The sequence below is a fragment of the Sus scrofa genome, chromosome 10 (assembly GCF_054392235.1).
Source record: "Sus scrofa isolate SSC_HxYL_T2T_F1_AM1 chromosome 10, Sscrofa_HxYL_maternal_Yorkshire_Landrace_v2.0, whole genome shotgun sequence".
In the NCBI taxonomy this organism is placed as follows: Eukaryota; Metazoa; Chordata; class Mammalia; order Artiodactyla; family Suidae; genus Sus; species Sus scrofa.
Window position 1 is genome coordinate 59,355,881 of NC_139392.1, and position 25,604 is coordinate 59,381,484.

The 25,604-nt window shown below is 41.2% G+C and overlaps 1 protein-coding gene and 1 non-coding gene across 30 annotated transcripts in view; both read left to right on the top strand.

Moving 5' to 3' along the window:
* Window positions 1–25,604, top strand: part of UBAP2 (ubiquitin associated protein 2) — a 136,927-nt gene that overhangs the window by 86,569 nt on the left and 24,754 nt on the right. For 21 of the 29 annotated variants that reach the window (XR_014817758.1, XR_014817760.1, XR_014817761.1 and 18 more), the window contains 6 exons: window positions 1,208–1,311; window positions 8,322–8,374; window positions 12,698–12,765; window positions 16,640–16,823; window positions 20,197–20,410; window positions 23,360–23,637. Coding sequence is in view for 15 of the 29 variants with exons in the window: in XM_084979836.1 (XP_084835962.1) it covers window positions 1,208–1,311; window positions 8,322–8,374; window positions 12,698–12,765; window positions 16,640–16,823; window positions 20,197–20,410; window positions 23,360–23,637 (901 nt within the window). In the remaining 14 variants the exon portion in view is untranslated. The remainder of the gene's footprint in view (window positions 1–1,207; window positions 1,312–8,321; window positions 8,375–12,697; window positions 12,766–16,639; window positions 16,824–20,196; window positions 20,411–23,359; window positions 23,638–25,604) is intronic. The other 8 variants (XR_014817764.1, XR_014817763.1, XR_014817765.1 and 5 more) reach the window with 1 other exon arrangement.
* On the top strand, window positions 16,945–17,027 carry LOC146399453 (small nucleolar RNA SNORD121A). Its single transcript, XR_014818500.1, has one exon. It is a non-coding gene; the product is annotated as a small nucleolar RNA SNORD121A (small nucleolar RNA).

A 25,604-nucleotide genomic window follows, 5' to 3' on the forward strand; every position in this document is an offset into this window, starting at 1 on the left:
TGTCAGTGCTACCCCAATAATGCTTAAACATTTTAAAATTCTGGTTGTGGAGATTTTTGAGATGGTATTTGATTTGGCACTAGACATCAGAATCATGAGTATTTAGGATTTTAATAAGAAAAAAAGAGAGCGGCATCTAAGAAAACTTTTTTTTTTTTTTTTTTTTTTTTTTAAGGGCTATACCTATGGCATATGGAGGTTTCCAGACTCCATATGCCACAATCAGAGCTACAGCTGCTGGCCTATACCACAGTCATAGCAAGGTCAGATCCGAGCTGTGTCTGTGACCTACACCACAGCTCATGGCAATGCTCGATCCCCAAACCACTGAGGGAGGCCAGGGATCAAACCTGAAACCTCATGGTTCCTAGTCAGATTCATTTCTGCTGCACCATGATGGGAACTTCCTTTTTTTGGGGGGGGGTGTGCTTTTTAGGGCCACACCCATGCGTATGGAGGTTCCCAGGCTAGGGGTCGAATAGGAGCTGTAGTGCTGGCCTGTACCACAGCCACAGCAACACAGGATCCGAGCTGCATCTGTGACCAACACCACAGCTCACAGCAATGACAGATCCTTAACTCACTGAATGAGGCCAGGGATAGACCTCATGGTTGCTAGTTGCATTTGTTTCTGCTACGCCGCATTGGGAACTCCACAAAACATTTTCTTCTAATCCATATACACTGTTTCTAGACAAAAAGAATCACATACTTTTGTTGTAAATGGTTCAGAAATAAACTTGGGCTTTTTGTTAGAGCCCTTACCCTGCCTTTAACTGTTACAGGTCTCCACACCTACTTTAGGATTCAGAGGAATGTAGGGGCATCATAAAAGAGTGTATGGGGAGCTTCCTTCTGGCACAGCAGGTTAAAGATCTGGTGCTGTCACTGCAGTGACTTGGTTTGCTACTACGGCGCCAGGTCAGTCCCTGGCCTAGGAGTTCGTACATGCTTGGGGTGTGCCCCCGCTCCACACCCCCCCAAAAAAAATCTGTTGGGAAGCTCCCTAGGCAAGCTTTGCTTTTCAGAGGATCTACCTTCTGATGGCCAGAAGAATTGGCTATAATTAAATAGGAGAGAGAGGGTGAAGTTTCTTATGGTGGTTCCTAGAAGGGACAGGGCTTGTTTTGAGTAAAATGATGTATAGTTAATTTTATGACTCTGGTGATTGCTTCATCTGCCCTTTCTTCTTTGTTTCAAACCCAAGGACGTTTAATCCTGCGGACTATTCAGATTCTCCATCTATAGATGGGTGTGGGACAAAACCTGTAGTTTGGGAAGCTGTTCAGAATGGTGCAGATGAGGGAACTGGTAAGTGTCTGTTTTTGCCAAAGACGTATTTTATTTTATTTTATTTTTGCTTTTGAGGGCCACTCCCATGGCATGTGGAGGTTCCCAGGGTAGGGGTCAAATGGGAGCTGCAGCTGCCATCCTGCATCAGAGCCACAGCAACGCTGGATCCTTAACCCACTGAGCAAGACCAGAGATCAAACTTGCATCTTCATGGTTGCTATTTGGGTTTGTTACTGCTGAGCCGTAACGGGAACTTGAAGAGATATATTGTAAATGTTTGATCTCTTAACATATAAAGATGACATCAAAGTGTGCTGATGGAGAAGAATGGAAAAAAGGTAGCTATCCTACGTCTGACACTACTCTAGCTAGTTCTTACCTCCAAGTCTCTCACTCATTAACGACGAGGTATGTGGTTGCTCACTTTTGCACTCAGAGGAAGAGGCTCTCAGTGTGTCATGGATATATAGAATTTCTTAGTGAAAGACTTGAAAACAAAGCATTTATCATTTGTAATGGCCAACACAAATTTGGTCAGATAGAGATGATAATAGATGAGTTTGGTGTACCAGTTGCTTTTGCAGAGTTTTCTTTATCCTGTAATTTTAGGATTATTTCTTTACTGATTTTCATTGATCATTTAATGGATCTCTTTTGAGGATTTTAAAATTTTTATTTGTTAAAGCATTAATATATAAAAACAGTTCGTGGGAGTTCCTTTTGTGGCTCAGCAGGTTAAGATATAATGTCTCTGAGGGTGTGGGTTCACTGTAACAAGATCAAGGGGCTAACTCTCACTGCTACTACTTTATCTTATTCATTTATTACTTACCTACTTACTTACTTTTAGGGCTGCACCCATAGCATATGAAAATTCCCAGGCCAGGAGTCAAATTGGAGCTGTAGCTGCCGGCCTATGCCATGCCACAGCAATGTGGGATCTGATCTGTGTCTAAGAGCTTGTAGCAACATTGGGTCTCCAACTGACTGAGCGGGGCCAGGGATTGAACCCATTTTCCCACGGATACTAGTTGGATTTGTTTCCACTGAGCCATGATGGGAACTCCATACTACTGCTACTACTTTAAACAAAAAATGTAAATAAAAGGTGGGCGTTTTATTGCAGCTCAGCAAGTTAGGAATCCAACGTAGCATCTGATGTAGCCTCTGTGAGGATAGGGGTTCAATCTCTGGCTTTGCTCAGTGAGTTAAGGATCTGGTATTGTCGCAGGAGATTTAGTTGAACAGTAGAGAAACAGGAGGATTACTCTCGTTATTTCTATTTACCACTGCACCAGAGGTCCTTACCATGGCAGTAAGGAATGAAAAAGAAAAGAAGAGCTTGGAATTCTCTTCATGGCTCAGTGGATAATGAACCTGACTAGGTTTCATGAGGACGTGGGTTCGATCCCTGGCCTCTCTTAGTGGGTTAAGGATCTCGCGTTGCCATGAGCTGTGGTGTAAGTTGAAGAAGTGGCTCATATCCTGAGTTGCTGTGCCTATGGCATAGGCTGGTGGCTACAGCTTTCAATTCGACCCCTGGCCTGGGAACCTCCATATGCCATGGGTTTGGCCATAAAAAAGCAGAGAAAGAAAGAAAGAAGGAAGGAAGGAAAGAAAGAAAGGTTAAAAGGGAGGAAATGAACCTGTCTTTTCTGGCAGTGATATTAAAGGATCTATAGAGGAGTTCCCATTGTGGCTCGGAATTCTTTTTTCAAGCTGACCAAGTATCAGATTCTTAATCAGCAGTACACATGCATACATATATACCAACATTCTCAGACTCCTCAGGATCAGCTATCTGACTGCTCCAACTGGTTCACTGGCCTGGGATTCTGAAATTTCTGAACTACTCAAATATTAAGTTGGGAGTTTCCATTTTGGCTCAGCAGTAACGAACTCCCCTGGTATCCATGAGGTTGAGGGTTTGATCCCTGGACTCACTCAGTGGGTTAAGGATTCTGTGTTGCTGCTGCTGTGGTGTAGGCTGGCAGCTGTAGCTCTGATTCAGTCCCTAGCCTGGAAACCTCCATATGCTGTGGGTGTGGCCCTAAAAATTAAAAATAATGAATCTATAGATAAATCATCAAAATTAGTAAGAAAGTTTTAAAAGGTACAGATGTTTCAGTTAACAGGTAATAATTCAATAACCTATCAACAAAGAGAAAATGAAAAAAGGTTTAGTAGCCTTAATTATTTTGATATTTTATTTAGCTAATTAATTAATTAATTTTGGGGGGGAGGAAACAGAAAATGTAGCTTTAATTGCCAGGCAAAGAGGGGAATACAGCAGGCTCGTGCCTCAAGGATGGTGTGGCCCCTTAGAGGGGGTAGTGAGGAGTCATAGTGTCGAAGGAGCAGGTGTGATCAGCTCGTGGACATTTCCCTGATTGGTTGGTGGTGAAGTAATTGGGAGGCAGTGTCATCACCCTTCTGGTTCCAACCCATCTGGGGTCTACATGCTTGTGGGCAGCATCCAGTTGACTTCTTCTGCCTGGTGGGGGCTTCAGCTCCTGCAAAACATCTCCAAGGACATGGCTCAGAATATTTTCTATAGTCTTTTTTTCTTCTCTTTCTTTCTTTTTTTTTTTTTTTTTTGGTCTTTTTGCCGTTTCTTGGGCTGCTTTCACGGCATATGGAGGTTCCTAGGCTAGGGGCCAAATCGGAGCTGTAGCTGCTGGCCTACGCCACAGCCACAACAACAGCAGTGTGGGATCCGAGCTGCGTCTGCAACCTACACCACAGCTAATGGCAACGCCAGATCTTAAACTCACTGAGCAAGGCCAGGGATCAAACCCGCAACCTCATGGTTCCTAGTCAGATTTGTTAACCACTGTGCCACGACGGGAACTCCAGATCTTCTATAGTCTTTGAAGAACTGAAGGTGCTTGACTTTGTCGAATGGCTAAATTTTTACCATTTTCCTTTTTCTCTGTATTTTCTCACTTCTCTGACTAAATGGGTTGACTAGAGTTTTTCTATGGATTTAAAAAAAAAAAAACAGGTGAAGGACATGAGTGGGGGTCCACTCTGGGAAGGCTTGTTTTGATATTTTAAAACCTTCCATTTTACATTGATCCACAGAACTGAAATCAAATGCTCAAAATGTAGCTCAGAATCTGCCAAACAAAAATTCCTTTTGAGGAGTTCCTTTCGTGGCTCAGTGGTTAATGAACTGTTCTAGGATCCATGAGGCTGTGGATTCGATCCCTGACCTCCCTCAGTGGGTTAAGGATCTGGCGTTGCCATAATCTGTGGTGTAGGTCATGGATGAGGTTGGGGTCCCGCGTTTCCATGGCTGTGGTGTAGCTCTGATTCCACCCGTAGCCCAGGAACCGCCATAGGCTTCCGGTGCGGCTCTTAAAAAAAAAAAACAATTCCTTTGGGCTCAAAGGGATGACAAAAAAAAAAAAAAAAAAAAATCCTTATCTAAGAATCTTATAAAATGCTTAAAATATCTTCCATTTTTATCAAGGTTAGCTAATAAAAAGTTAATCAGGTGAATGTTTGTAAACTATTTTTTATAACCACTTGATAAAATAATAATCAGCTTTTGATAATGGAAGTAGTTCTCACATTGGCCTCCAATGCAACACGGATTTTTGCATCCTTGCTATCCTTTTTCCTACAAAGTTGCCTGATACATGCTTTTGATAGATGACTAACATCAAGTTAACTTGAACTTGATATACATTTAAAATTTATTGTTTTAAGCTGAAAATAATGTCATTAAATTTTTCTCTTTTTTTGCTTTTTAGGGCTGCACCCATGACATACAGAAGTTCTCAGGCTACGGTTCGAATTACTGTGCCACAGCAGGACCAAACCTGCATCCACATGGATACTAGCCTGATTTGTGTCTGCTGCGCCACAACGGGAACTCCTCATATGTTTTTTTGTTTGTTTTATAGGGCCGAACCCACGGCATATGGAAGTTCCCAGACTAGGGGTTGAATTGGAGCTGCAACTGCAGGCCTACACTGGCCTCATGTGTTTTAAGTGAAAGTCTCTAGTCTACAATGGGGGTCAAAGTGTTACTATAAAATTTTAATATTCCAGAATAAAACTAGGACTTGACCTTGTGTTGTAATGACTATAACATCATGTAGTTTTTGTAGTCTGTATACCTAGAGTGGGTCACTGCAATAGCTTGTCCCTGGATTCTGACATGGGGCTTCCCCTCTGTTGCCTGACAAACCACTTGAGCACATTGGACTTATGCCTACAGTTTGTACATCGTCTTCCTCCTGCTTTTCATTGTACTCAGCTATTCATCCTCTTATATGTGTCTAAATTCGTGTTTCAATTATTTTCATAATACTCCTTTCTAAGTGGTAAGTCCGTCTCTTATCATGAATAAGAATGTGTGTTTTTACTTAATATCACTGAATTGTACTCTTGGAAATGTTTATCATGGAAGATTTTATAATATTTTACCACAACTTAAATTTTTTTGGGAAAAAAATGAAAGTATATTCTGATCTTTAGGTTATTTTTTTTTTCTTCTTCTTTTTATGGCTTGCATTTGTGGCATTTGAAATTTCCGGTCCAGGGGTTGAACCAAAAAAGAAAAAAAAAAAAAAGTGATAGTATTTGTAGATCACAATGCAGTAAACTAAAGATGCTCCTTTGGCCAGTTATTATTCTAGGGGCTCAAGTTGTCCCAAGTCCTGTTTCCCAACTGCCTGAGGGAATCTCGCATAATTTACCTGTAACTCACCCACAATGTACTAGTTGGGAAATTTTGAATAGGATATCACATATGAATTGCATCTTCTTCTTCTTCTTCTTTTTTTTTTTCATTTAATGGTTGTACCTGTGGCATATGGAAGTTCCTAGGCTAGGCTTCTAATTGGAGGTGCAGGTGTCAGCCTCCACCATAGCCACAGAGACACTGGATCCAAGCCTCATCTGCAACCTTTGCCACAACTTCCGGCCTACGACAGAGCCACAGCAACGCTAGATCCAAGCTGCGTCTGAGACCTACACCACAGCTCACGGCAATGCTTGATCCTTAACCCTCTGAGCCAGGCCAGGGACTGAAATGGAGTCAGTGTTGGATCCTTAACCTGCTGAGCCGCAATGGAAACTCCTGAATTTTAGGTTACTTTTAATATAAATTGTTTTTTTGAATGCCTCATCATTGTTTATCTCCCTTGGAATAATAGTCCCCCTCCTTTTTTTTTTTTTTTTTTTGGCCTCAGCTCTGGCATATGGGAGTTCCCAGGCCAGGGATCCAATCCAGGCTACAGCTGTGACCCTTGCCACAGCTTGCAGCAATGCCACATCCTTAATCCATTGATTGAGGCCAAGGATCAAACCTGCATCCTCATGGATACTAGTCAGGTTAGTTTCTAGTGATCCACAACGGGAATTCCATGAAATTGCTTTCTGTTTCTTTTTTTTTTTTTTTTTGGTATTTTTTGGTATTTTTTGCTATTTCTTGGTCTTGGGCCGCTCCCGCGGCATATGGAGATTCCCAGGCTAGGGGTCCAATTGGAGCTGTAGCCACTGGCCTACACCAGAGCCACAGCAACGCGGGATCCAAGCCACGTCTGCAACCTACACCACAGCCCACGGCAACGCCGGATCGTTAACCCACTGAGCAAGGGCAGGGATCGAACCCGCAACCTCATGGTTCCTAGTCGGATTCGTTAACCACTGCGCCACGACGGGAACTCCTGCTTTCTATTTCTTGATTATAGCATTCCTAAAACTGCTTAGGTCAAGCCTCAGCTTTTCGTTGAATTGTAAATCTTTATTATTATTATTATTATTTTATCTTTTTAGGGCTGCACCCTTGGCATGTGGAGGCTCCCAGGCTAGGAGTCTAATCGAAGCTGTAGCCGCCAGCTTATGCCACAGCCACAGCAATGCCAGATCCGAGCCTTGTCTGAGACCTACACCACAGCTTACATCTAGGGCTGCAGGAAGCGGCCCTAGAAAAGATAAAAAAGACAAAAACAAAAAAAAAACCAAAGGAAGTTAGATCTTTTCATCAGCCTTTTTCCTAAGGAGTATACCTCTCCTTTTTCCACACACAAACCTCAGGTCAGATGCTCAGCTCTTTTCTTCCCGTTGAAGGCACTGAAAACATTCACAGCCCTACTTCCTGGTGGTGGTTATAGTTAGTATCATCGTGTGTTTCCTTTTAAAGCTATTTCATCTGGGTATGAATTTGCATTTTTTAAAGCATGTAATTGTTTTATATAGATGATTGTTCTGTAAGAACTGTTTGAGCACATCCTCTGTACCTGCTCATCAGGAGTTACAACAGACTTCATATGAATAGGACTAATACTCAGCTTTCCTAGAGATCTATTAGGAAACCATACAGTGGAGTAAATATAAAAAGGGTGTTTCTCTAGATTTGATAATTCCATAATCCATCTGAAATTAGGGCCCAAAGCAGAGCTAGCTGCCTTATATTGAATTTTGTTCCCTTTTAAATGTTACATATCATAAGGACCTCATTATTGAATGTATTTATTTGTGCTGTACCATACTTTCATACTTTGGATATTATGTACATTGAAACAAAATCAATTTGAGACATTCCTTTTGAGTTTATGTGGATAGTACTTAGCCAAGCTGTGTTTGAAAACATGACTGAGGAGTTCCCATTGTGGTGCAATGGAAAAAAATCCGACTAGTATCCATGAGGATGCAGGTTCAATTCCTGGCCTCAGTCAGTGGGTTAAGGATCTGGTGTTGGCATGAGCTGTGGTTTAGGTCACTGACATGGCTCAGATCCTGCATTGCTATGGCTGTGGTATAGGCCTGTAGTTACAGCTCTGATTCAACTCCTAGTCTGGGAGCCTCCATATGATGTGCGTGTGGCCCTACAAGCAAAGAAAGAAAGAAAGAAAACATGACTTTCTTGAGGTAGATTATGAGCCTAACATTTCTTGAATTTTGAATTTATTGTTAATCAGTTATGTGATAGATCTTGTGTAGTACACAATGGAGAATCATTTGGAAAAGACAATATTTCACCATTGTGGTATAAACTGTGATGTTCTCAACAGGAGCCTGGAAGAATTCTGTGGAAGAGTGGACGACAGAAGACTGGACTGAAGATGTAAGTGTCAGCATCAGATCTGACCCATCTTGCTCTTGGATTCTGGTAGGGACAGGGATACTTTGCTGAAACCCCGGCACACTTTCTGGCTCTTTTTGGCTCCCTTTCAGATGTCTGTGATTACCACGTTTTTTTAAAGCAGATGCTTCTCAGAAGGAAGTTGATGTTTTGAGATTTTTGAGAAACTTGGTTTCAAAGCATACATTTAAAGGTGACTGAGTGTTAAATAGGAATGACATCATTTTTTGGCTTATCATCGTTGTTTTCTTTGGCCTGATAACCAACTGATGTTATTACCCTGGCCTGTGAACGATTAATCTTTAAAACCTTTTCTTTTTTTGGCCATGCCTGTGGCATGTGGAAGTTCCCAGGCCAGGAATCAAACCCATGCCAAAGCAGTGACTCTGCCTGCTGCAGTGACCACACCAGATCCTTAACCCACTGCACCGCAAGAGAACCTCTATAACTTCTTTTTTTCCTTTTTCTTTTTAGGGCTGCACCCGCAGCATATGAAAGTTCCCAGGCTAGGGGTCAAATTGGAACTGCAGCTGTTGGCCTGCATCACAGCTATAGCAATGCCAGATCCTTAACCCACTGGATGGAGCCAGGGATCAAACCTGCATCCTCATGGATACTAGTCAGCTTTGTTTCTGCTGAGCCACAGTGGGAACTCCTTTACAACCCTTTTTTTCCCCCTCTTTTTAGGGCCGCACCTGAGGTATATGGAGGTTCCCATGCTAGGGGTTGAATCAGAGCTGTAGCCTCTGGCCTGTGCCACAGCCACAGCAACACTGGACCCGAGCTGTGTCTGCAACCTATAGCTCATGGCAACGCTGTATCCTGAACCCACTGAGCGAGGCCAGGGGTTGAACCTGCAACCTCATGCTTACTAGTTGGATTGGTTTCTGCTTGCCACAACGGGAACTACAACCAAATGCATTTTTCTTTCTTTTTTTTTTTTTTTTTTTTGGTGGCTGTACCTGCAGCATATGGAAGTTCCTAGGCCAGAGATCAAACCTGTGCCACAGCAGTGACCCAAGCCCCTGCAGTGACAACACTAGATCCTTAACCCACTGAACCACTAGAGAACTCTCTAACCTTTTTATTAAAGGAGAGAGTCTGTGTTTGGGGTTCACAGTTGAAATGAACTCAAATAAATAATTCTGGTTCTAGGCTCGACTGCTTCCATTTTCAACTATTCTGGCTCTTTTGTATTCATTTATTCCTCAGACATATTTGAGTGCACTACACTGGCTTCAGGATAGTGTTGCTCTCTAAGTTCACGGTTAGCATAAGATAACTCTGTTTACCTCTCAAGAGCCAGCACACAAGTATGACACATGTTCATGAGTTATAGCTGACATTAGGGGATGCTAATAAAGGGCTTACTGCCCTTGAGAATCACATAAAGTGCCCCAGACTTGAAGGTTTTATTTTTCTTTTTGAGATTATTCCACCTCCCTTCCCATTTTTGTACTTTTTTTTTTTTTAAACAAAACTGCACTTGTGCTTCCTTTCTTTTTAGCACTGTTTTATCTGACTTGTTAGGGACTGAGCTGGGTAGGGTGTGAGAAAGGAGGAGAAAGATATATGCACCTGATTGGAATTTTGGAGATGTAAGGTATATTTTCACTTTGGTCACACACTGTCCATAAGTCCTTGGGGAATGATGTCACTGGGCTGTCTGTTGCCTGTAGTCTGAGGAGACTGGGCTAAATGGTGGCTTTTAGAATTACTGGTGGGATGATAAAAAGTCAGAGTGAGCAGCCTTTGGGCACTTTACCTTATTTCAAACAAAGCTGTTCTGTTTTTAAGTGTTTTGTGTTACTAGAGTTTTCGCTAAGAGTTTACTATAAAGGAAAAAAAAAAGCCTTCCAGAATTAAGAGTTTTAGATCTGCTTGCCTGTTGTCTGGTTCATCCTGCAGGTTAGAGAGTCAGCAGGCTATCAGAAGGCATATGCCCTGTATTTGAATTCTAGCTAGGTTGACCTTTTCGCCTTAGGTGAGGCATCTTTCTTTTCTGCGCCTCTCTAACTATCCTGCCTAACCGATGGAGTTATTCTGTGCCTCAGATGAGGTCTGTAATGTAAGTCAGCTAACAAGAGGTTCAAATGTACATGCATATAGGCAGTAATATTCTGTTTAGAGCATGTTGTCTCACAATATAATTACTAAAAAGAATTGGCATAAGGAATTTGGATACCTTTTCTCAGGAATTATCACAATTATTTAAAAGTCTTCTGGTATATATAAAGTGATGTTGATTAACAGGTGAGTACTCTAAAATGCAAATCCTAAACTCCTTCTAGAGCTTAGAAAGAGAAAACAATGCCATTTCTTGTATTCTACTGGGGTTTTATTGGAGTTCAATGACTAATATAATTCTCACTTAAACTTATTATTTTTAAGGCTTTAGATCTATTCTATTATTGCTTTTAATGGAATTACTCCTTAATTGCTTCTCTGTTTGTTTTATTTATTATTATTACTATTATTATTTTGTCTTTTTAGGGCCACACCTGTAGAATAATGGAGGTTTCCAGGCTTGGGGTTGAATTGGAGCTGTAGCTGCCGGCCTATACCATGGCCACAGTAACCGGGTCTGTGACCTACACCACATAGCTCAGGGCAACGTGAGATCCTTAAACCACATTTCAAGGCCAGGGGTTGAACCTGTGTCCTTATGGATCCTAGTTAGATTCGTTTCCACTGAGCCACAATGGGAATTCCTCTCTGTCTTAATTTAACTTGTAACTCTGATTCAACCCCTAACCTGGGAATTTCCAAATGCTGGGGGTATGGCCATGAAAAGACAACCCCCCCCACCAAAAAAAAAAATAGCTTAAGACAAACTTGGATTCCTTGTGACTCTACAGATAACTATCTTGGAATAGGGTGCGGCATAGCATAAGGCTTTCCTGTTGAAATAATATAGCCAATTCAGCACTTTTTGTTTTTATGGGAGATGAATACTTACTGTCTGCTCTGCCCCGCCTTAATAATAATGTCTGATGAAACCTGATTTTATACCAGGTTTCGGAGTTCTGAGACATTTAGCCTTGTTAAAAGTTATAGCAGTCTTTGAATAACATTGTTGTTAGTTTTTCACATAATGTCATTAGATCAACATTTGTCACTTCTCATTGTGGCTCAAGGGGATGGAGGTTCAGTCCCTAGCCCAGTGCAGTGCATTAAGGATCCAGCGTTGCCACAGTTGTGGTGTAGGTCATGGTGTGGATTCAGTCCCTGTCCCAGGAACTCTATATGCCATAGGGTGAACCCTCCCCCCCTTCCCCCGCCAAAAAAAATGACCCATGCTCCACTTTGAAAATAGAAAAAGAACCTACCTTTCAAAAGTGTCAGTTGAGGTTTCAAGAAATTTTATCTTGGAGTTCCCTGATGGCTCAGCTAGTTAAGGACCTGGCATTGTCACTGGCTGGGGCTTGGGTTTGATCCCTGGCCTGGGAACTTGTACATGCTGTGGGTGTAGCTCCCCCAACAAAAAGAAAAAGGAAAAAGAAACTTTAGGAGTTCATTTGTGGTGCATTGGTTAAGGAGCTAGTGTTCTCACTGCGGTGGCTGCTATGGCACGGGTTTGCTCCCTGGCCTAGGAACTTCTGCATGCTGAGGGTTTGGCAAAAAGAAAAGAAAAGAAATTTTATCCTCTGTGCCTTAAAAGCTGTATTAAAGCAATATTCATGAATCTCAAAATAATTATATCGAATGAAAAAAGCCAGACAAAAAGATTGCATGTTTAAAAATTCCACTTAAAATTCTGGAAAATACAACCCAATCTATAGTGACGATGATTGCCTGGGGATGAAAGTGAGTAGTGGGAGGAACTGATTACACTGGGACAGGAGCAAAATTTGGGGTAATGGATACATTTCTTGTCTTGGTTTGGTGATGGTTTCATGGGAGTATACATATGACAAAACCCATTCAATTATTCAGTTTGAACATTTGAGGTTTACTGTATGTGTTACACCTCAATTTGATTTATGTTGATAAAAACTGCAGGGAAACCTATGACTTAATAAAAAAGAGAATGTTAAGAGTGGTGGTTTTTATTGGTGTTCTCATTTTGTATAAGGTCAAGTAGAGTAGTGAGACTAGTATGTGGAATCCTTATTGTGGGCTTCACCAATCTAAAATTATCTTTACCTTAAAATTATAAGCATCATGATCACTTGTACATGTTTTTTCCTTTAGACTACTTCTTAGGTAGACTGAATACTGGTGACTAAAATTGTCAGGAATTTGATACATTTTCGATTTTATATAAAGTAAGATGAAAATATTTTAAAAATTCTTCCCATACAGCTATCTGAAACAAAAGTCTTCACTTCCTCATCTGTCCCTGCAGAGAATCATGTCACACCTGGGCAAAGGTATTTAAGTCCCCATCCCCACCTTTTGTTTGTTATATGAAGCATAATTGAAATTTTGCATCTTAGGAAAATTTGTTTTCTTTCTCAGGTTTCTTTTTATTTTTTTACCTTTTTATTTTATTTTTTTTTTGCTTTTTAGGGCCACGCCGGGGGCATATGGAGGTTCTCAGGCTAGGGGTCGAATCAGAGCTATAGATGCTGGCCTCACCACAGCCATAGCAACATGGGATCCAAGCTGAGTCTGCGACCTGCACCATAGCTCACGGCAATGCTGAATCCTTAACCCACTAAACTTCTGAACAAGGTCAGGGACCAAACCTGTGTCCTCATGGATACTAGTCAGGTTTGTTACCACTGAGCCACAATGGGAACTCCTTTTACCCTCTTCTTCAATCTCTGTTTTTTCTCTTTTCTGTCTAAAATTTTTATTTTATCCTTAACTAACCTGGTGAACTGACAGCCTCCATCATTTCCTAACTAGTAGCCACTGATAAAATAGCAATTATTTTTTGTGATTTGTTAGTATTTGTGACAAAGATAATATTAAATCTATTTAATTATTCATTTTTTAGTTTTGTAATCATAATTTTTTTGACAGATAAACTTAACAGAAGGGTCCTTCTCTGGGTAGTACAAACTTCTTGTTTTTTAAATGGGCTCTGCTAGTTTTAATCTGCTTATAGATTACAGAAAAGGAATGAGTTTTTGGGGTGATAGGAACACTGTTAGAATGTGTGCAGAGCTGAATTACTCAAAAGTATTTATTTTCATCCCAGTTTTTTTTTTTTTTGTTTTTGCTTTTTTTTTTTTTTTTTTATTGTCTTTTTGCCTTTTTCTAGGGCCGCTCCTACGGCACATGGAGGTTCCCAGGCTAGGGGTCTAATTGGAGCTGTAGCCTCCGGCCTACACCAGAGCCACAGCAACGTGAGATCCGAGCTGCGTCTGCGACCTACACCACAGCCAGGGACCGAACCTGCAACCTCATGGTTCCTAGTTGAATTCGTTAACCACTGAGCCATGATGGGAACTCCCTCATCCCAGTTTTTATAATAAATCTTAAAAACTTTTGATTATGATTTCAAAATACGGTGCTCTAAAAGGATAAGGGCCTTAGTATATATATGACTCCTGAGCATTAAAGGCAGTTTTAAATCCAACATGCTCAATTTCATGCTGAATGAGATGGTTAGAAGACTTCATTCTAGGGAAATAAAAATGATCGAGAGTGTGTCTTGGGAGTTCTGTCATGGCGCAGTATACTGACTTGTATACATGAGGATGCAGGTTAGATCCCTGGCTTTGCTCAGTGGGTCAGGAATCTGGCATTGCTGTGAGGTGTAGCGTAGGTTGCAGATGTGGCTCGGATCCCTTGAGGCTGTGACTGGCAGCTGTAGTTCTGATTCGACCCCCTAGCCTGGAAACTTCCATTTGCCACGGGTATAACTGTAAAAAGCGAGAAAAAAAAAGTTATGTATTGCAATATATTATTTTGTGATTTGCTCAGAAATAACTGCTCCCCCCCCCCCCCCCCCCGCCTACTGCCATTTTTCCTTTCAAATCCATGGCATATGGAAGTTCCTGGGCCAGAGATTGAATCTGAGCCATATCTCTGACCTATGCCACAGATGTGACAACACTGGGTCCTTAGCCCATTGCGTTGTGGTGGGGATCAAACTGGCAAAGCCAAGAGACAAGCCAGATCATTAACCTGCTGTGCCACAGTGGGAACTCCAGGAGTGGACTTTTGTAACATTTATTTTTCAGGAAACAGTGCTATTCTGCTTTTCATGCATGTGTCTTATCAGTCTTTTAGAATAGAACTTTCTCTAGTTTTTGTAGTAATGGAATTTTTAAGATGGTTCATATGTAATGTAACTACTTTGGATTTGTCACCCTAGAGTTAGGTTGTCATAAGTAGAAAACTATCTTGGGATCCAAAATATTGGAGCCCATAATTTCAACTTGGTTGTGAGAAAGTGGGCAGGGTATAAGGAGAGTAACTTGGGCCTAGGAGCTTTGCTGTATATCAGGAGTAAGTTTTGAATTGTTTGACCTTTCAGAATCTGCCTCACTGCAATGGTGAGAGTTTCCGTTAGGAAAACTACCTGGGAACTAGCCTTTAAAAGGATTTAATGCAGACTCTTGCCTTTGGAATGGATAAGCAATGAGATCCTGCTGTATAGCACTGGGAACTATATCTAGTCACTTATGATAGAGCATGATAATGTGAGGAAAAAGAATATGCATGTGTGACTGGGTCACCCTGGTGCACAGTAGAATATTAACAGAAGGAGTTCCCGTCGTGGCACAGTGGAAACAAATCTGACTAGGAACCATGAGGTTGCCGGTTTGATCCCTGGCCTTGTTCAGTGGGTTAAAGATCTGGCGTTGCCGTGAACTGTGGCATAGGTCGCAGATGCGGCTCTGATCTGGTGTTGCTGTGACTCTGGCGTAGGCTGGCAGCAACAGCTCCGATTAGACTCCTAGCCTGGGAACCTCTACATGCCGCGGGTCTAGCCCTAAAAAAAAAAAAAAAAGGACAAAAGACAAGAAAATTGACAGAATACTGTAAACCAGCTATAATGGCAAAAAATAAAAATCATTAAATTAAAAAAAAAAGATTTAATGTTGGAGTTTCTGCTGTGCTGCAGCAGGATCAGCTGTGTATTGGGAGTGGTGGGGTGCAGGTTTGATCCCCAGCCTGGCACAGTGGGTTAAGAATCCGGCATTGCCATGGCTGTGGCTTAGGTTGCAGTTGCACTTGGATCTGATCCCTGGCTGGGGAACTCCACATGCTGAGGGATGGCCAAAAATGCAGTAGGGGTGGTGCAATTTAATGGAGCAAATTACCATGTTAGGTAATCCTTTGGAGAAATTAGTAGCTCATTGCTATGTCAGTTAGTATATATTTGGAAGATCTTTTCTTCCTCATACTTAGAGGTTTTTTTATGCTATTTTAGGGCTGTACCCTCAGCATATGGAGGTTCCCAAGCTAAGGGTTGAATCAGAGCTGTAGCCTCTGGGCTACACCACAGCCATAGCAACAGGGGCTCTGAGCCACGTCTTCAACCGACACCACAGCTCACAGCAACACTGGATCCTTAACCCACTGAGAGAGGCCAGGGATTGAACCCGCATGCTCATGGATCCTAGTTAGGTTCATTAACCGCTGAGCCAGGAAGGAAACTCCCCCTCATACTTTGAGGTTTTAAGGCCCTGGTTCTCAAACTGAAATATCTGTCTTTCTGGGTGCATTATAACAATCCTAGTATTTGCTTATGTATTGTGTATTTTTTTCCTTTTCCCTAAAAAGACCAAAAAAATTATATGAAATTCATATAACCCTAAATGTATTATGGATTAGAATGTAGAGATTATAGGAATACTTGTGATAAATATGAAATTGCTTGAATGGTCTACTATAGCTTTGTTCCTCATTCCCTAAAAATATGGATGCACTCTCCTTTAGGAAAGTTTAAGAGAGACTGATTTCAAGTCATAAGGAGTGAGAGGGCAAAATGTTGTAAAGGAAATAAGCCAGACCTGATACAACCGCTTATGAATATATTAATTGGTCCAGGTTTTCAGATCAGTTGTCATTGTGCCGTTTCTGTGGAAATAGCTCAGTGTACCTTTTTATTTCTCTTTGTTACAAAGCTGCTTCACTCTCTGTGGCTTTTTATGCCTTATTTATTTTGGGGGTGGGGGCAGTGATTTTTGCCCTCCTTTTGGTTTTCTTAAATTCTGATTCCAAAGGCTTTCCTCATTTAGTTTATCTTTAGCATGAATTTACTTTATATTGATTAACTTTGCATTCATTCGTTGGTAAGATTTGCTTATGACTTGTCCTTTATTTTTTTTTTTGTCTGCTTAGCGTTGATCTGGTAGCCTTGCTCCAGAAGCCTGTTCCTCAAGCCTCAGAAGTCAACTCCTTTGAAAGTTCCCAACAGCAGGGCTTTGGCCAAGCCCTTGTCTTCACAAATTCTCAGCACAACAATCAGATTGCACCAGGAAATGGCAGCTCCACAACCGTCAACTCCTATTCTCCTCAGAGTCTGGTAACTCATGTTAATTTCATTATGGGATTTTTAAGGAATGTACCCATGAGCAAATGTATCCTAGAATGACGCATGTCTTATAATTACTTTCTAAATATAAAAATTTCTACATTAAATCTCAGTCTGGAAAACAATGATGTGGTAATTTCCAAGCACATATCTGATGATTCTGTGTGGAATTCAAGTATTCTGAGTTTTCTGGACAAAGAAAAAAATGTTTGTTTATGATTAGTTGAGTTATGATTTAGTTCAGTCATAATCACTTAAGCATCCATCTTACTAATGATTTTTCTTTTTGGTTTTTGTCTTGTAGTCTGTCTCTATACTTAAGATATACTAAATTTTCATTTATTTTCCAGTTTATGTAAACACAGATGTTTGACACTAGTGGCTTGCTAATATGAAAAACAGTTCTAAATCTGCCCAAGTTCTTAAATTTTTTGCATTTTTGTTTTGTTATTCCAAAAAATTTGTGTGCTTTCTCTTAAAATGCCACACTGTGTAGTTAGAGTCCTTTAAAATTTGAATGTGATTTCAGTGAAACAGTGTCATCAGCTGTTGTGTACGACTCTGGCTCCTTATGAAAGTTGGCTTCCCATCAAAAAGAACTTCAGTGAAGCATAGGAAGATAGGTGAGGGAAATAAACGCTTAGCACATAGAAAGCGGAAGGATGCAGCTGCAGAATGGTGAACCCAAGTCCCTGTCCAAGTGTAGGCACCTCTGTTGTAAGAGGGGAGGTTGGAAGGATTGTAAACACAGATCCGCTGCTTTCCCTAGTGATAGTTATTTTGGTTCATTCTTTGCTGTGTTTTACCTGAAATCCCCATTTGAGAAATGGAATTTCTTTCTTTTTTTTCTTTAGGGCTGCAAGTGTGCTATATGGAAGTTCCCAGGCTGAGGGTCAAGTAAGAGCTACAGCTGCTGGCCTGTGCCACAGCCACAGCAATGCCAGATCCTTAGCCCGAGTAGGGCAATGGGAACTCCTGAAATGTGAAGGTAGCATTGAGAAGGCTTGAGCTAAGTATTACCTGAAGCAAGACAATGAGTCATTCCTGTATGGTGCAGCAGAAACGAATCTGACTAGGAACAATGAGGTTGAGGTTTGATCCCTGGCCTCGCTCCTCGGGTCAAGGATCTGGCATTGCTGTGTACTGTGGTGTAGGTCGAAGATGCAACTTGGATCTGGCATTGCTGTGGCTGTGGCCTAGGCCGGCAGCTGTACTCCGATTGGACCCCTAGCCTGGAATCTCCATAGGTCGCAGGTGCAGCCCTAAAAAGCAAGAAGAAAAAAAAAAAAAAAAAAGACATGAGTCATTGACACGGTGATGTCATTGTGTTGTAAAATACATAAAAAGTGCAGTTAGGGAGTTCCCGTCGTGGCGCAGTGGTTAACGAATCCGACTAGGAACCATGAGGTTGCGGGTTCAGTCCCTGCCCTTGCTCAGTGGGTTAACGATCCGGCGTTGCTGTGAGCTGTGGTGTAGGTTGCAGACGCGGCTCGGATCCCGCGTTGCTGTGGCTCTGGCGTAGGCCGGTGGCTACAGCTCCGATTGGACCGCTAGCCTGGGAACTTCCATATGCCGCGGGAGCGGCCCAAGAAATAGCAACAACAACAACAAAAAAGAAAAAAAAAAAAAGTGCCGTTAGGATGAAATTAGCTGATACAGCATAGAGATTAGGTAGGAAAAGAGAGGGAGAATTAGAAGCATCATCCAAGAAGTTTTTCACCCTTTTTTTTGGCCTTGACCATTACATGTAGAAGTTCCTGGGCCAGGGATCAGAACCCATGCCATAGCATTGCACCGAGCTGAAGCAGTGATCAGATCATTAACCCACTGAGCCAGCAGGGAACTCCCAAGAAGCTTTTATTGAGGAAATGGGCTTGAGCTGTGCTTTGCCTCATATAGAGCAAATACGCTTACACGAGGTGTAGCAGGCAGCAGGAGCACAGAATCTGGAGTAGTGATGAGTAGTGTTAATAGAAGTTGATTCTGTGATTGATGTGCAATAATTGCCCCCACCCTAAAGTTCTTCTCACATTGGGGAATTTGGCTGTCATTAAAACAACTGGGACAATCCATGCCTTTGGAAACTGATAATAGAACTAATTCAACTTCCTAGATCTGGTTTCTTGAGGGAAGGCAAATCGTTCCTGTTTTTAACCTTTTAGAGGGTTATTAAAACTTGTTATTGATAAAGAATGTAATTTTCAGAAATCTTGATAAGTAGAAATGCAGATGATCTGTCACTGTCTGTTGTCTTGTCAGGCTTTCATTCCCCTTGGATCTTAATGTCTGTCCTGACAGGATATATGAGGGAGGCGTAACATTTTCTTTTGTATACTCACCCTGGAGTGTATTTGGTGTTTTTAGTCATCTAAACCCTTTGAAATAAACACAGCAGTGTCCAGGGTATTTGCTCAATACCCAAATACCTCCTGTGTAATTCAGTGTCTGATTTTGGAATACTAACTTTTTAACTAAGTCCTGTGACCTATATCTAATCTTGCAGGATGACCTCATGGCTGATCTCTTCTGTGGCTAAACCTATTAAAAACTTGAAAAGTTAAAGATGATGACTGTTCTACACATTAAAGAAATAGTATATTTTATTTTTCAAGCTTGTCTTTGTCATTTAATTCATGGTAATCCTCTTTAGTTTGAAAAAAAAAAAAAGTATTAATGGAGTTCCCTGGTAGCCTAGCAGTTAAGGATCTGGTGTGGTCACTGCAGTGGCGCTGGTTAGATCCTTGGCCTGGGAACTTCCACATACTAAAGATGTGGCCAAAAAATGAAAAAATTTTAAAAAGTATTATAAAAAAGTATTATTGTGGGAGTTCCCATTGTGGCTCAGCAGGTTACCAGCCTGACTACTATTCAAGAGGATGCAGGTTTGATCCCTGACCTCGCTCAGTGGGTTAAGGATCCGGCTCAGAATCCAGTGTTGCTATGGCTGTGGTGTAGACTGGCACCTGCAGCTCTAGTTCGACCTCTAGCCTGGGAACTTCCAAATGTCACGGGCGCGGCCATAAAAAAATAAATAAATAAAAATTTAAAAGAGTAATTTGTGTTTATGAACTTGTGACATCACTTTTTAAATAAAAATTTGTGTCTTAAATTCCAGGGGAAATAGTCCCCTTCCCTTTAAACCTCTTATATCAGAATCAGGAAGGATTGCTTGATTTATCTGATCATATCTTGTTGCATTGTAATATTTTCATATAGCATTTACTCAGGTAAGTCGTACTAATTCAGATGTTCTAGGTTATAATTTTTAAAATCCTTGTGGAAATGACACGGTGTGTTTCAGAGCTTGCGGTAGAAATCCTTGCTGAGTCTTACTGAGGACTTTTGCTTTTCTTTCCCTTTAAAGTCATCCGTCCTTGGTTCAGGATTTGGAGAGCTTGCACCTTCAAAAATGGCAAACATCACCAGCTCCCACATTTTGGACCAGTTGAAAGCTCCGGGCTTGGGCCAGTTTACTACCACCCCAAGTTCACAGCAGAATAGTACGAGCCCTCCCACAACCACTTCTTCTTGGGACCTCAAGCCCTCAGCATCCCAGTCCTCAGTCCTTAGTCATTTCGGTAAGTGTGCATTTTCTGTGGGGATTTGCCCTGATGAGGCTTTGCTGAACCCCAGCATAGCATGGTGACTTGTGAACATTAGTGTGGAATTTGATCAGACATGCTTCTTTTTAGTAAAACTTGTACAGAGTTTCTGAATTAAATCAGGCAGATTTGTATTGTATAAATACCTGCATTTATTAGTTAATAGTAGTAGTAGTGCATACCTTGAAGTTGTGCAAAAGCATGGCAACCCTCATGCAGATACAAAGAAACAACAGTGAGTAAATGCCTCAGCAGATTTTCTGAGCTCTATTCGAATTAGGTAGTGGCAGAAGGGGAATGTAAACAGTAGTTTAAAGCACACCCTCTGGATTGCTGTCTGATTCTTACACATGCATATATCCATCATGATTAATGTCTGTGGTTTGTAATTTAAAGACACCATTGATAAGTTGCATGTTTTCTAGCTATAATCCCATGAACTTTCTGATATTAAACCACCATTTCCCACCAACACACACATACCATAATAGCAGAGGGTTACTTTAACCATAGGGTTGGCTGTCTGGTTTTTGTTTAAGGCATATTGAGAGACATGGAAGCACATTTCTCAGCTGAATGAAGTGGTTTCCTGTTAGGGAAGTACCTGAGACTACTCAAGTTTGAAGTCAAGGAGATTCAGCAAATTCACTAAGGACTCAATAACCCAGGTTTTTATTGGGCGACTTGCTACATAGTCAGTCACCCTTTACTTAGTAGGTGGCAAAATTTGAGAATCCCAGAAGGAAGGCAAAATGTTCAGATAGACCAAATTGTGTACAGTCGTTGGAGGTGCAGAGAGTAACTTAATCAGAGCGTTGGCATCCTCTCCCTGGAAAATATCAAAACCCCATGTTCCCAGATAGCAGCCAAGAGCCCATTGTGCTAGCTTGCTTTTTTATTTTGTTATTTATGTATTTATTTTATTTTTATATACAATAATTTTATTTTTTTCCCTTATAGCTGGTTTACAGTGTTCTGTCAATTTTCTACTGTACAGCAAAGTGACCCAGTTACACATACATGTATACATTCTTTTTTCTTACATTATCATGCTCCATCATAAGTGACCAGACATAGTTCCCAGTGCTACACAGCAGGATCTCATTGCTAATCCATTCCAAAGGCAATAGACCGCATCTATTATCCCCAAGCACCCCATCCATTGCACTCCCTCCCCCTCCCCCTTGGAAGGGGTTAACATACTTAAAAAACCACAAATCAACATTACATTCACAAAAACTGAAAAGAAAAGGACTCAAGCTTTTTTATTTTTTATTTTTTAGGGCCTCACCGGTGGCATATGGAAGGTCCCAGGCTAGGGGTCGAATTGGAGCTGTAGCTGCTGGCCTACACCACATCCACACCAATGCCAGATGTGAACCACCTCTGTGACTTACGCTGCACCTCATAGCAATGCTGGATCCATAACCCACTGAGGAGGGGCCAGGGATAGAACTTGCATCTATCTTCATGGGTACTAGTTGGGTTTGTTACTGCTGAGCCACAATGGGAACTCCATTGGTAACATTTCAAATCAGTGGTGAAATGATGGATTACGCTGTTGGGTATCTGGCTTGGATGCAAGTTGACTCTCTAACTCCCACTCTTTACCAAATGAGTGAAATAGTTTTAAACATAAATAGTGAATTTAGAACAATAATGGAGAAAAATGTAGGAAGATTTTAACATATGCTGTGGTGAGGTAGCCCTTTCTAGATATGACAGGAAATACCATACCCAAATGAAAAGGACAAAGTATAGTAACTCTCTGATCCAGCAACTCTGTTCTAGCGGTTGATCCTGAAGATGTACTTGAGCAAACTGTCTTGCATAAAATTATATTCATTGCAGCATTGTTTTTTATAGTAAGAGACTGGAAAACCTAAAAGTTTGTTAATATATAGTGCTTGTTTTAAAAATCAATACCTTTGTATGAAGGATTACTCTGTAACCATAAACATGAAGTAGTTCTTCATACATTAATGTGGAACAGTCTCTGAAATCTAAATGGTTTACAAGGAAGAAAGATATATGTGTGTGTGTGTGTTTATATATTATATATATATATGTAGAGAGAGAATGTGTGTCTATATGTGTGTATGTGTTTATGTATGTTATATGTAGGGAGCGTGTGTATGTGTCTCTCTATATATGTATGTGTGTGTACATATATTTTGGGGGGGGGTCTTTTTTTATTGCCATACCCAGGGCATATGGAAGTTCCCAGGCTAGGGTTCAAATCAGAACTGTAGCTGCCAGCCTACACCACAGCCACAGCAACGTAAGATCTAGGCCGTGTCCATCACCTACACCACAGCTGATGGCAATGTGGGATCCTTAACCCCCTGAGCAAGGCCAGGGATTGAACTCTTGTCCTCATGGACATTAGTCGGGGTCATTACTGCTGAGCCCATACAGGAACTCCTTTTTATGTATGTCTATTGAAACAGTAACTCTGAAGATATTCGAGAAACTGGGTATAGTGTCTGCGTCTGTGGAACAGCTTTGAGATGAGGTGGAAGGGAAATTGGCATTCATCATGTGTACTTCTGTACCTTTTGGATTTTGTAATATCACATGTGATAATAATCATATGTTATGAAAAAACTCAAAATAATTTTCAAAAGTTTATGTGAAATACCCATCCCCCCCCCATATACTTTAGCACAAATTGAATCTTCTCTCTCTGCACGTGAAATTGGCTGTAAACCCATTCAGGCGTCCCTTTCCATCTATCATATACCAGTTGTTCCATATTTCAGACACACATATGTCATCACCACAAATGGGATTCAGCTAAAAAGACGGTTGGGGGAAACTAGCAGCAACCCTCTCCCATCAGTGATGGTGGAAGAGGGAGCATGGAGCTCCTGAGCCTAAATAGTTGATTGTTGCTCTCCCTTTCCCTCCCCACCTGTTTCTCAGACTTCAAATCTCAGCCTGAACCATCCCCTGTTCTAAGCCAGCTGAGCCAGCGACAGCAACACCAGACTCAGGCAGTCTCTGTGCCTCCTCCTGGGTTGGAGCCCTTTCCTTCCCAGGTGAAACTCCGAGAGTCAGCACCCAGAGACAGCAGTGCCTCCACTGTGCACAAACTGTTGCAGCTTCCAAGTATGACTGTGGAAAACATGACCGTGTCTGCTCACCCACCGCAGCCAAAACATGTCAAACTCCCTAAGCGGCGGATGCCTCCAGCTTCTAAGGTGGGTCTTTCATCGTGAAGTGACTGTCCCAAAGGTGGATGTATTTTAACATTTAGTTCATGCGAGGGTTTTAGTCTCAGAAAATGTGATGTGGTATTTTCAAGCACATAGTTTACTGCTTTATGAGGGATCAGTCATTTCTGAGGGACTGGGCTAATACAGAAGGAGTGGGTTTGTACTAAGAAACAGGGACTTATTTCATTTAAACAAAATTTTTTTTTTTGCTCAATTTATTACATTAATAGTTGTACAATGATCATCACAATCCAATTTTATAGGATTTCCATCCCACAACCCCAGCACATCCTCCCACCCCCGAACTGTCTCCTTTGGAGACCATAAGTTTTTCAAAGTCTGTGAGTCAGTATCTGTTCTACAAAGAAGTTCATTCTGTCCGTTTTTCAGATTCCACATGTCAGTGAAAGCATTTGATGTTGGTGTCTCATTGTATGGCTGACCTCACTTAGCATGATTATTTCTAGGTCCATCCATGATGGTAAAAATGCTGGTATTTCATTCCTTTTAGTGGCTGAGTAATATTCCATTGTGTACATGTACCACATCTTCTTAATCCACTCCTCTGTCGATGGACATTTAGGTTGTTTCCATGTCTTGGCTGTTGAAAATAGTGCTGCAATGAACATTGGAGTACATGTGTCTTTGGGAGTCGTGGTTTTCTCTGGATAGATGCCCAGGAGTGGGATTTCTGGATCAAATGGTAGTTCTATTTTTAGTTTTGAGGGGAATCTCCATACTGTTTTCCATAGTGGTTGTACCAATTTACAATCCCACCAACAGTGTGATAGGGTTCCTTTTTCTTCACATCCTCTCCAGCATTTATTGTTTGTAGACTTTTTGATGATGGCCATTCTGGCTGGTGTAAGGTGGTATCTCATAGTGGTTTTGATGTGCATTTCTCTAATAAATAGTGATGTTGAGTATCTTTTCATGTGTTTTTTAGCCATCTGTATGTTTTCTTTGGAGAACTGTTTAGATCTTCTGCCCATTTTTTGATGAGGTTGTTTGTTTTTTTGGTATTGAGCAGTAGGAGGTGTTTATAAATTTTGGAGATTAATCCCTTGTCAGTTGAATCATTTGCAAATATTTTCTCCCATTCTGTTGGTTGTCTTTTGGTTTTGTTTAGGGTTTCCTTTGCTGTGCAGAAACTTTTTAGTTTGGTTAAATCCCATTTGTTTATTTTTGTTTTTACTGTCATTACTCTAAGAGGTGGATCTGAGAAGATGTTGCTGTTGTTTATATCAGAGAGTGTTTGGCCTATGTTTTCCTCTAGGAGTTTTATAGTGTCTGGTCTTCTATCTAGGTCTTTAATCCGTTCTGAGTTTCTTTTTGTGTATGGTGTTAGGGAGTGTTCTAATTTCATTCTTTTCCATGTGGCTGTCCAGTTTTCTCAGCACCACTTATTGAACAGGCTGTCTTTTCTCCATTGTATATTCTTGCCTTCTCTGTCATAGGTTAGTTGGCTGTAGGTGCGTGGGTTGAATTCTGGGCTTTCTATCCCGTTCCACTGATCTATATGTCTGTCTTTGGGCCAGTACCATACGGTTTTGATGATTGTTGCTTTGTAGTATAGTCTGATGTCCGGGAGCCTGATTCCTCCAGCTCCATTTTTCTTTTTCAGGATGTCTTTGGCTATTCTGGGTCTTTTGTGCTTCCAAACAAACTTTAAAATATTTTGTTCGAGTTCTGTGGGACTGTTATTTCAAATTTTTGTTCTGGCCCAGAAAATATGATGATCTTAAACACATAAGACCATAAGAATCTGCCCCACAGCATATGGAGTTCCCGGGCCAGGGATCAGATCTGAGCTGCAATTGTGGCAATGCTGGATCCTTAACCCACTGTGCTGGGCTGGGGATCCAACCTGCGTCTCAGCACTCCCTAGATGCCACCAATCCCACTGCACCACAGCAGGAACACCCTCCCATTAACTTTTTAATTTTTCTTTG